Source organism: Procambarus clarkii, chromosome 27 (genome assembly GCF_040958095.1).
Source record: "Procambarus clarkii isolate CNS0578487 chromosome 27, FALCON_Pclarkii_2.0, whole genome shotgun sequence".
NCBI classification, from domain to species: Eukaryota; Metazoa; Arthropoda; class Malacostraca; order Decapoda; family Cambaridae; genus Procambarus; species Procambarus clarkii.
Genome location: NC_091176.1, coordinates 40,464,243 through 40,476,776, shown reverse-complemented (window position 1 = coordinate 40,476,776; position 12,534 = coordinate 40,464,243). Strand labels below are relative to the sequence as shown.

Sequence of the window (12,534 nt, the reverse complement as noted above, 5' to 3'; positions counted from 1 at the left end):
TGCTTGGATTGAGGGCGATACGCCCCGTAGTAGGCATGCGAAAGTGTCGCCAAATTGTTCCTTCATAAGAGGCGAAAAGGACAATAACGTTCCTTTGGAAATCACCAAACTGGCATTCGAATATGGGCTGGATTTCTTTTCACCCCTATTCGAACCAAAGAATATAGCAACATCTGATCGTGAGTATATTGTATAAATATAATTTACTAGTTTATCTGTGAATAATTAGTATTGGCGATGTGGAGGGAGGACAAAAAAAAATAAGTATAAACGCAGGAAGTCTTTTCAAATAATTTTTCTTTATTTTTTTTTTGTTTTTGAAAGAATTGACTTAGAACCTGTGTCTTATGCATATATGTGATGGAGCATCTTTGTTTTTTTTAGAGACCCCACCCCGCGAGGAAGAAACTAAAATGACTGGAGATGATTTGCAGGTTCTGGGGGTAATTCCATACGCTAAACCTAGATATCCAGGCTTGGCAACATACAAACAGCGTTTGGAAACATTCGACCTCAGCTGGACTGGTTGTGTCAAGCAAACATCTCACGAATTGGCAGAATCAGGATTTTTCTTCTGTGGTAAACAAATATTGTTGGAGTTTTTGTTATTTTTAGTGTGTGCGTGTGTATCCTCCTGGCCGGGGAGGATTTACTGGGCGCAAATCCTTAACTGTAGCCTCTGTTTAACTCAACAGTAAAATGGGTACTTGGTTGTAAAAAACGATTCTTCGAGGTGGGGATTGTATTCTAGGGACCTGCCCGAAATGCTAGGCCGTACAAGAATGTTGCAACCCGTTCTCGCAAATTTAATAAGTCAATATTGACTTATTAAATATGTGCATAGGTGACATACTTAACATAATAGATACCCTTAAAAAGACTCATAGAAAACACGGACCTTACCTACTTAGTATGTTAAGATAAGCATCTTATTGCTTCGTAATTACAATTATTACCTAACCTATAATAGGTATAGGTTAAGTAATAATTGTAATTACAAAGCAATAAGATGCTTATCTTAAGATACTAACAAGGTTAGGTAAGGTCGGTGTTTTCTATGAATCTTTTTAAGGGTATCTATTATGTTTAGTATATCACCTATGCACGTAGTTAATAAGTCAATATTGACTTTACGAATTTGCGAGAACGGGTTGCGAATGTAACAACTCTTGTATATATCTGAAAAAAAAGTGTGTTTACTCCCCCAATTGTGCTTGCGGGGGTGGAGCTCTGGCTCTTTGGTCCCGGGAAGTGTGTGTGTGTGTGTGTGTGTGTGTGTGTGTGCGCGTGTGTGTGTGTTTTTGTATTACAACATTGCCGGATGTGAGCTATAATAATAATAATGAATGGGAATATTTTTTTTCTTAAATTTACAGGCCTAAGTGACCACATGCGCTGCTTTTTCTGTGGGAATGGTTTTCGTAATTGGGAACCCGCTGACGACCCTTGGACACTGCACGCGCAATGGTATCCTGAGTGCACCTTTGTCAACATTAAAAAGGATGCACAGTTCATTAAGAATGCTAGAGAATCTTCGCAGCGTCGAACTATAAAACCCATAGATGAACATCTTTTAACTGGTCTGATGGAAGGTTTGGGTTTTTTCCCAGCATTAATTGAACATTTTGGATTTCCTGATGTCTGTGTGAGACCTGCCTTAAGGCTATATCTCAAAAGCACCAAAGATTTATTACCGTTTGTTACAGAGGCCAGATGTATAGAATTAATGTTGTGGTATATGCAAGAGAGCACTAAAGCCGAAATGGGTTTAAGGGGAATTCATCATGAGGATGTGGAAGGTAGGGTAGAGCCTGCGAATCTGGAATGGCAATCCGCGCCCTCTGACATGGATATAGTCGCCACAGCTAATGAAATGGATGTCGACGTTGTTGGATCAATGAGCGGGTTCATGAGCACTAATCTTGGTTTGCGGGCTTTGCCTTCTCCTGTTGAAACAGAGGCGGAAGAGATGACTATAGTCGCTAATGAAATGGATGTTGAAACTGGCGAAGAGGCCACAGACTTTGATGCGACATCCCATGTTGAAACTGTGATGAACACATCTACGCCAACGTCTTGGACTGCTGATATTTTGTGTAAGGTGTGCTTTAACAATGCGTTGAGTGTCGTACTGCTGCCCTGCAGACATATGGTAACATGCAGTAATTGTCTTGTATCTATGAGAAACTGCCCCATTTGCAGATGCACCATTTCGCATGTCCTTCGACCGATTATTTCCTAAGAAGACAAAAAAGGCATAGAGACTAATTTATTTATGTAAATAAAAATTGTACAAATGTCGAGTTGTTTTTTTATATTCATAAATTAGTATAAATAAGCTCACATTTTCATGAACAGTATTTTTTTTTGGGGGGGGGGATTAGATTGCAATTGCTTATTTACTGCCCTAAAATCATTGATCCAGGGGGTGGGGGCGAGATACTGCCTCATTTAGAGAAATTTGCTATGTGCAATAGCTCGGGTGTTGGGGAACTGAACCGGGTCCTGCACGAAGGTTGCTCAATATTCCGCTCGAATATGGACAAAAATAGAATCTCTCTCTCTCTCTCTTTCTGAGGTAAAGAACCTTTTGAGAACTAGCACTCAAAGGTTATAAAAAAGATTAACAACTTTATAATTAGAGAGGCTGCTAAGATAATGAATCATTTAGTGAAATTTGTAATGTCCATTAGCTCGGACGTTGGGGAACTGAACCAGGGCCCGCACGAAGGTTGCTCTGCTCCTGTGCAAATGAGGAAACATTTGGGAGAAAGAGAGGAAGCAAGATTTACTCCCTTGGAAAACCTTTATAAAAAATTAGTGGCCAGAGTTTTGAAAATATTGGCAACTTTCATTTTTTATACAGAATGACACTTTTAATTAATAAATAATATATATCCTGAAGAATAAATCTTCCTCTATGAGACATATATTTTTAGTTAGTTTTAAAAGTTTGTATTTACAGTAATGATAAAGCCTTCCAATCATGGCTCATTAAAAGTTTTTTTTTGTTTATGAAATCGTGTAAGTATTTATGCAATATTTATTATCAAACAATCATAATACGCAGTGGCATATCATTTTTATAAAGAGGCTTTATAAGGTAAATATAATAGCAATGCGAAACTCTTTCTATCTGACGTATTATTTTAAATAAATACATTTGGGCGAAAAACATGTCTATTGGCCGCGTGAGCGACTTAGGGTGGGCTCTTGCAGATTCTATGTATTTTAATCTCTAAACATTTGAGTGCCAAGAACAACTCTCGTGCAGGCCCGCATTCAGTTCTCGACGTTCAAGCTTTTGCTATAGTAAATGTCTCTAAAAATGAGGCCGTATCTCGCCCTGACCAACTGTTTTTGGCTCAATTGTAATCCATCCAGCCGCAGTCAGCTGGGCAGGACCCAGTGCAGGTTTGGAAGGCTTTGGAAATTAAGCACCGTAAGATTGTGAGTGTTCAAGTTTAGGGGGGACTAAGTATTTTGCGCGAATGTGAAAGCCCTGGGTTTATTTGTGTAAGTTAAAAATTGAGTTTTTGTTTGTGTATAAGAGTTTAGCAATGTGTTTAAGTAAGATTGTGCAACAGTTTTAAGTTTAGGGGGGACTAAGTACAGATAGCGCCAGTCGTTGCACTATATGAAGTTATTGGGCCCCCACCACAACAGCTGAAAACTATTATGATGTTAAAAAATGAAATTTAATACAGAATACGAACAGATTCCCAGTACGTATTAAATTGCTTAAACCACTCAACTACTTTCCTTTATAGTATATTTACAAGTGTCAAATTAATGTTTGGAGTGTCAAACCCAACACAATATGGCTGAGGCCCCACTATTTAAACTTCTCTTCGTATTCTATGAAATATCACAGGTATTGTTAATGCTTGTAACGTTTATTACAAAAGATAGACATACATTTGATGCTATTTTTCATATTAAAATCTAATTTGAGGCCCGAAAAATATATCTATAAAATCTATAAACAGGTTAGAACCATACAAATGCAAGTATGCCTTTTTCACCAGTATTCAACTGAATACCACAGAAAATGGAATCTTTACTTTAGCTACAGAAAACGGAGCAAAGCCAAGGGAGGATGACTGGAATAAACAGTTTCCAACCTGACTCTTCTCGCACATAAACACGTCTTTCTTGACCTCATTTCAAATTATATAGAGTACTGAAAGCTCATTTTCCATAGCAAATATACTAAGGAACTCATTTTACGACTAGAACGCAAACTAGGACCCCTCATTCAGATTCAAAACACGAGAATTATTGACTGAACATTTCCCCACTATCAAGCACACAGGACTCTTTAAAGCTATCTTAACTTCTTTAAAACCCCAATATGACCCATCTCACATGCAGATCCTGTTCTATGACTCGCCCTTCATGTCAATGTACCCCACAGTATCATGCAAATTCAAGATAAGGCTTACTACACATATATATCCAAACTTGGTCTTTGTAAGGAATCTTGAGCCCCCCTTGTATGCTTGACCCCCACTGGGGTTATCCACCTCTGACCATTACAGAAAATGGAGCTGTGCCCAAGGACTCCCTATACTATTCAGTCATAGCCTCATTAAAGTACTCCAAAAACTTCTATATTCGCTTTCAACTGCGTTTCTTGGTTTGAATCTATTGAACATTCACCCTCTGATCCATTCAAAAGTAAGGGCCCCCAAATTGATACCTTAGTACTCTCGTAACACCCCCGGGACAAATCGTGCATTTTTGCTCATGCCATTAAAATACTCCAAAAACGCTTATATGCCTTTCACCAGTGTATTGTTTGGTTTCCAACTATTGAACATTCATCCTCGGCACCTCTCATAAGTAGAGCCCCCTTCTTGAGGCCCTAGACTCATCTTAAAGCAAGGCGACAAAAAGTAAAAAAAACAGGTTAGGATAGGGCACCAGTTCCTCAGGTACACCATGGGTGGTGGTCCCCCTGGGACCCCAGGGGGTACCACCACCCCACCACCGCCAGCCAGCCAGGAGCGCGCTGACTGTGCCCTAACCTAACCACCTAAAACAAGAGGGATGGACGATCTGGCCCGACAGGGTCAAGTCGGCATGGAAGTGCCCAACCGTTTCTGAAATTTTTTTACCTCAATCTGTCTCCTTATTCACTACTGGCGCCCACTGTGACACACCCGGCCCGGCGCCCACTGTGACACTCCCAGCCTGGCGCCCACTGTGACACACCCAGCCCGGCGCCCACTGTGACACACCCAGCCCGGCGCCCACTGTGACACACCCGGCCCGGCGCCCACTGTGACACACCCGGCCCGGCGCCCACTGTGACACTCCCAGCCCGGCGCCCACTGTGACACACCCAGCTCGGCGCCCACTGTGACACACCCAGCTCGGCGCCCACTGTGACACACCCAGCTCGGCGCCCACTGTGACACACCCGGCCCGGCGCCCACTGTGACACACCCAGCCCGGCGCCCACTGTGACACTCCCAGCCCGGCGCCCACTGTGACACACTCAGCCCGGCGCCCACTGTGACACACCCGGCCACGGCCCACTTTGACACACCCAGCTCGGCGCCCACTGTGACACACCCAGCCCGGCGCCCACTGTGACACTCTCTGGCCGGCGCTCACTGTGACACACCCAGCCCGGCGCCCACTGTGACACTCCCGGCCCAGCGCCCACTGTGACACTCCCAGCCCGGCGCCCACTTTGACACACCCAGCCCGGCGCCCACTGTGACACTCCCAGCCCGGCGCCCACTGTGACACTCCCAGCCCGGCGCCCACTGTGACACACCCGGCCACGGCCCACTGTGACACACCCGGCCACGGCCCACTGTGACACACCCGGCCACGGCCCACTGTGACACACCCGGCCACGGCCCACTGTGACACACCCGGCCACGGCCCACTGTGACACACCCGGCCACGGCCCACTGTGACACTCCCAGCCCGGCGCCCACTGTGACACACCCAGCCCGGCGCTCACTGTGACACACCCAACCCGGCGCCCACTGTGACACTCCCAGCCCGGCGCCCACTGTGACACACCCGGCTCGGCGCCCACTGTAACACTCCCTGCCCGGCGCCCACTGTGACACTCCTTGCCCGGCGCCCACTGTGACACACCCAGCCCGGCGCCCACTGTGACACTCCCGGCTCGGCGCCCACTGTGACACACCCGGCCCGGCGCCCACTGTGACACTCCCAGCCCGGCGCCCACTATGGCACTCCCAGCCCGGCGCCCACTGTGACACACCCAGCCCGGCGCCCACTGTGACACTCACAGCCCGGCGCCCACTGTGACACACCCGGCCCGGTGCCCACTGTGACACACCCAGCCCGGCGCCCACTGTGACACACCCAGCCCGGCGCCCACTGTGACACTCCCAGCCCGGCGCCCACTGTGACACACCCAGCCCGGCGCCCACTGTGACACACCCAGCCCGGCGCCCACTGTGACACACCCAGCCCGGCGCCCACTGTGACACACCCAGCCCGGCGCCCACTGTGACACACCCGGCCCGGCGCCCACTGTGACACTCCCAGCCCAGCGCCCACTGTGACACACCCGGCCCGGCGCCCACTGTGACACACCCAGCCCGGCGCCCACTGTGACACACCCAGCCCGGCGCCTACTGTGACACTCCCAGCCCGGCGCCCACTGTGACACACCCGGCCCTACGCCCACTGTGACACACCCAGCCCGGCGCCCACTGTGACACTCCTTGCCCGGCGCCCACTGTGACACACCCAGTCCGGCGCCAACTGTGACACACCCAGCCCTACGCCCACTGTGACACACCCAGCCCGGCGCCCACTGTGATACTCCTTGCCCGGCGCCCACTGTGACACACCCAGCCCGGCGCCCACTGTGACACTCCTTGCCCGGCGCCCACTGTGACACACCCAGCACGGAGCCCTCTGTGACACTCTCTGGCCGGCGCCCACTGTGACACTCTCTGGCCGGCGCCCACTGTGACATTCCCAGCCCGGCGCCCACTGTGACACTCCCGGCCCGGCGCCCACTGTGACACTCCCAGCCCGGCGCCCACTGTGACACTCTCTGGCCGGCGCCCACTGTGACACTCTCTGGCCGGCGCCCACTGTGACACACCCAGCCCGGCGCCCACTGTGACACTCCCAGCCCGGCGCCCACTGTGACACTCCCAGCCCGGCACCCATTGTGACACTCCCAGCCCGGCGCCCACTGTGACACTCCCAGCCCGGCGCCCACTGTGACACTCCCAGCCCGACGCCCACTGTGACACTCCCAGCCCGGCGCCCACTGTGACACTCCCGGCCCGGCGCCCACTGTGATACAACCAGCCCGGCGCCCACTGTGACACACCCAGCCCGGCGCCCACTGTGACACACCCAGCCCGGCGCCCACTTTGACACACCCAGCCCGACGCCCACTGTGACTCCCAGCCCGGCGCCCACTGTGACACTCCCAGCCCGGCGCCCACTGTGACACACCCAGCCCGGCGCCCACTGTGACACTCCCAGCCCGGCGCCCACTGTGACACACCCAGCCCGGCGCCCACTGTGACACACCCTGCCCGGCGCCCACTGTGACACACCAAGCCCGGCGCCCACTGTGACACACCCTGCCCGGCGCCCACTGTGACACACCCGGCCACGGCCCACTTTGACACACCCAGCTCGGCGCCCACTGTGACACACCCAGCCCGGCGCCCACTGTGACACTCTCTGGCCGGCGCTCACTGTGACACACCCAGCCCGGCGCCCACTGTGACACTCCCGGCCCAGCGCCCACTGTGACACTCCCAGCCCGGCGCCCACTGTGACACACCCAGCCCGGCGCCCACTGTGACACTCCCAGCCCGGCGCCCACTGTGACACACCCAGCCCGGCGCCCACTGTGACACTCCCAGCCCGGCGCCCACTGTGACACACCCAGCCCGGCGCCCACTGTGACACACCCTGCCCGGCGCCCACTGTGACACACCAAGCCCGGCGCACACTGTGACACACCCTGCCCGGCGCCCACTGTGACACACCCGGCCACGGCCCACTTTGACACACCCAGCTCGGCGCCCACTGTGACACACCCAGCCCGGCGCCCACTGTGACACACCCTGCCCGGCGCCCACTGCGACACACCCAGCCCGGCGCCCACTGTGACACACCCTGCCCGGCGCCCACTGTGACACACCCAGCCCGGCGCCCACTGTGACACACCCAGCCCGGCGCCCACTGTGACACTCCCAGCCCGGCGCCCACTGTGACACTCCCAGCCCGGCGCCCACTGTGACACACCCAGCCCAGCGCCCACTGTGACATTCCCTGCCCGGCCCCCACTGTGACACACCCAGCCCGGCGCCCACTGTGACACACCCAGCCCGGCGCCCACTGTGACACACCCAGCCCGGCGCCCACTGTGACACACCCAGCCCGGCGCCCACTGTGACACACCCAGCCCGACGCCCACTGTGACACTCCTTGCCCGGCGCCCACTGTGACACTCCCTGCCCGGCGCCCACTGTGACACACCCAGCCCTGCGCCCACTGTGACACACCCAGCCCTGCGCCCACTGTGACACACCCAGCCCGGCGCCCACTGTGACACACCCAGCCCGGCGCCCACTGTGACACACCCTGCCCGGCGCCCACTGTGACACACCCAGCTCTACGCCCACTGTGACACACCCAGCCCGGCGCCCACTGTGACACTCCCAGCCCGGCGCCCACTGTGACACACCCAGCCCGGCGCCCACTGTGACACACCCAGCCCGGCGCCCACTGTGACACACCCAGCCCGGCGCCCACTGTGACACTCCCAGCCCGGCGCCATCTGTGACACACCCGGCCCTACGCCCACTGTGACACACCCAGCCCGGCGCCCACTGTGACACTCCTTGCCCGGCGCCCACTGTGACACACCCAGCCCGGCGCCAACTGTGACACACCCAGCCCTACGCCCACTGTGACACACCCAGCCGGCGCCCACTGTGATACTCCTTGCCCGGCGCCCACTGTGACACACCCAGCCCGGCGCCCACTGTGACACTCCTTGCCCGGCGCCCACTGTGACACACCCAGCCCGGAGCCCACTGTGACACTCTCTGGCCGGCGCCCACTGTGACACTCTCTTGCCGGCGCCCACTGTGACACTCCCAGCCCGGCGCCCACTGTGACACTCCCGGCCCGGCGCCCACTGTGACACTCCCAGCCCGGCGCCCACTGTGACACTCTCTGGCCGGCGCCCACTGTGACACTCTCTGGCCGGCGCCCACTGTGACACACCCAGCCCGGCGCCCACTGTGACACTCCCAGCCCGGCGCCCACTGTGACACTCCCAGCCCGGCACCCACTGTGACACTCCCAGCCCGGCGCCCACTGTGACACTCCCAGCCCGGCGCCCACTGTGACACTCCCAGCCCGGCGCCCACTGTGACAGTCCCAGCCCGGCGCCCACTGTGACACTCCCGGCCCGGCGCCCACTGTGATACACCCAGCCCGGCGCCCACTGTGACACACTCAGCCCGGCGCCCACTGTGACACACCCAGCCCGGCGCCCACTGTGACACACCCAGCCCGACGCCCACTGTGACTCCCAGCCCGGCGCCCACTGTGACACTCCCAGCCCGGCGCCCACTGTGACACTCCCAGCCCGGCGCCCACTGTGACACTCCCAGCCCGGCGCCCACTGTGACACTCCCAGCCCGGCGCCCACTGTGACACTCCCAGCCCGGCGCCCACTGTGACACTCCCAGCCCGGCGCCCACTGTGACACACCCAGCCCGGCGCCCACTGTGACACACCCTGCCCGGCGCCCACTGTGACACACCAAGCCCGGCGCCCACTGTGACACACCCTGCCCGGCGCCCACTCTGACACACCCAGCCCGGCGCCCACTGTGACACACCCTGCCCGGCGCCCACTGTGACACACCCAGCCCGGCGCCCACTGTGACACACCCAGCCCGGCGCCCACTGTGACACTCCCAGCCCGGCGCCCACTGTGACACTCCCAGCCCGGCGCCCACTGTGACACACCCAGCCCGGCGCCCACTGTGACATTCCCTGCCCGGCGCCCACTGTGACACTCCCAGCCCGGCGCCCACTGTGACACACCCAGCCCGGCGCCCACTGTGACACTCCCAGCCCGGCGCCCACTGTGACACTCCCAGCCCGGCGCCCACTGTGACACACCCAGCCCGGCGCCCACTGTGACACACCCAGCCCGGCGCCCACTGTGACACTCCCAGCCCGGCGCCCACTGTGACACACCCAGCCCGGCGCCCACTGTGACACACCCAGCCCGGCGCCCACTGTGACACTCCCAGCCCGGCGCCCACTGTGACACTCCCTGTCCGGCGCCCACTGTGACACACCCAGGCCGGCGCCCACTGTGACACACCCAGCCCGGCGCCCACTGTGACACACCCAGCCCGGCGCCCACTGTGACACACCCAGCCCGGCGCCCACTGTGACAAACCCTGCACGGCGCCCACTGTGACACACCCAGCCCGGCGCCCACTGTGACACTCCTTGCCCGGCGCCCACTGTGACACTCCTTGCCCGGCGCCCACTGTGACACTATCGGCTCGGCGCCCACTGTGACACTCCCTGCCCTGCGCCCACTGTGACACACCCAGCCCGGCGCCCACTGTGACACTCCCGGCTCGGCGCCCACTGTGACTCACCCTGCCCGGCGTCCACTGTTACACACCCAGCCCGGCGCCCACTGTGACACTCCCGGCTCGGCGCCCACTGTGACACACCCGGCCCGGGGCCCACTGTGACACTCCCAGCCCGGCGCCCACTATGGCACTCCCAGCCCGGCGCCCACTGTGACACACCCTGCCCGGCGCCCACTGTGACACACCCTGCCCGGCGCCCACTGTGACACACCCAGCCCGGCGCCCACTGTGACACTCCTTGCCCGGCGCCCACTGTGACACTCCTTGCCCGGCGCCCCAACGTACAGTAGAATCGCTGTTTACCAACGTACCTGTGGACGAGACAATCGGAATGATAGCCGACAGAGTGTATCGTGACAGCCTGTACTCCTCTTGACATACCAGAAAATATTCTGAGGAAACTACTCCAAGCTTGTACTAAAGAGGCACCCTTCTAGAGCCCGGATGGGCACATGTATAAGCAAGTAGATGGGGTCGCCATGGGTTCTCCCCTATGTGTCCGGTTTGCAAACTTCTACATGGGTACCATCGAGCGAAAAGTCTTAGTCGACATGAACTTGAAACCGGCCATATACTGCAGGTATGTTGACGACATTTTTACACAGGTACCTGATGTCAGACATCTGCAGGAGCTGAAGGAGGCATTTGAGCAGAGTTCCGTGCTGCGTTTCACTTACGAGATGGAAAAGGATGGGAAGCTGCCCTTTCTAGATGTAACAGTCATGGAAAAGAGCGGAGGTTTCCACACTGCAGTCTACACTAAGGAAACGAACATAGGAATGTGCCTAAGTGCCAACAGCGACTTCCCAGACAGGTACAAGAGGAGTGTTGTTAACGCATATGTCGACCGTGCTCTCAGCCACAGCTCAGAATGGAAGCAAGTCGACGAAGAACTGTATAGGGTAAGGCAGGTCCTAGTCAACAACGGCTTCTCCAATGGTTTCGTCGAAGACATCATAAGAAGGAAAGTGAAACGCCATGCAACCTCTGAAGAGACAACTAACACAACACCTATACCCCCTATTAGACTATTTTACAGGAACTTCTTTTCCACAGCTCATAAAACGGAGGAAAGGGTCCTGAAAGATATTGTTAATAGAAACGTTATCCCTACAGACAAAAATCAGAGGATACAACTGATGATTTACTATAAAACCAGAAAAACGGCCAGCCTACTCAAGAGAAACTCTCCAGACACAAAACAGAACGCTTTAAAAGAGACTAACGTCGTCTATGCCTTCAAATGCCCTCTTGGGGACTGTAAGCTCCAAAAAACCCAGTATATAGGCAAGACAACAACATCTCTTTCTAGGCGTTTAACGATGCATAAGCAACAGGGCTCCATTAAGGAACATATAATCTCTTCCCACAACCAAACCATTGCCAGAGAAATCCTAGTAAACAACACAGAAATCATCGATAGATACAGCGATAGCAGGCGGCTTGACGTTTGCGAGGCACTACACATCAAGAAGTCAACACCAGCAATCAACAGCCAATTAATGCACAACTATATTCTACCCACCTCAAGACTCCGCTCCAATATAGAAGCATCAAGAAATATGGACCAATAGGCTTTCTACAAACACTTCTATTCAATACCCATTGTTTCGTGTTCTGTCTTGTGTTGATGAAATTAATACCCTATTAATGCCACCTCACCCCATCCACCTCACTAAAATGTAGATATAAAATCGGAGATGCGTAAGTTCTATTCAGTTGTGTATTTGTAAACTAAAGTCTTTGAAAATGTAATAAGTTTTACGAAACGCGCTCGTGTCGCGTCAGACTAGAAATAAAAATGAATTTTGGAGAATTGATTTTTGATTTACCTCCAACAGTGAAAAGAAATGTACGAAAGATTGAGAAAATTC

At 54.7% G+C, this 12,534-nt stretch overlaps 1 protein-coding gene across 1 annotated transcript; it reads left to right on the top strand.

The window, feature by feature from the left end:
- The first annotated feature begins 358 nt into the window (after positions 1-358).
- Positions 359-2,300, top strand: LOC123748227 (baculoviral IAP repeat-containing protein 8-like). The gene is made up of 2 exons (XM_069332540.1): positions 359-579; positions 1,377-2,300. The coding sequence occupies exons 1-2, from the start codon at positions 414-416 to the stop codon at positions 2,240-2,242; spliced, it is 1,032 nt and encodes a 343-aa protein (XP_069188641.1). The 5' UTR covers positions 359-413; the 3' UTR covers positions 2,243-2,300.
- The last annotated feature ends 10,234 nt before the right edge of the window (positions 2,301-12,534 follow it).

What these genes read in the sequence shown, in the direction of transcription:
- LOC123748227 (XM_069332540.1), top strand. Translation starts at nt 414, where the DNA reads ATGACTGGAGATGATTTGCAGGTTCTGGGGGTAATTCCATACGCTAAA. An exon ending in ATCAGGATTTTTCTTCTGTG is followed by an intron (nt 580 to 1,376) that starts GTAAACAAATAT and finishes TTAAATTTACAG; the next exon opens with GCCTAAGTGACCACATGCGC.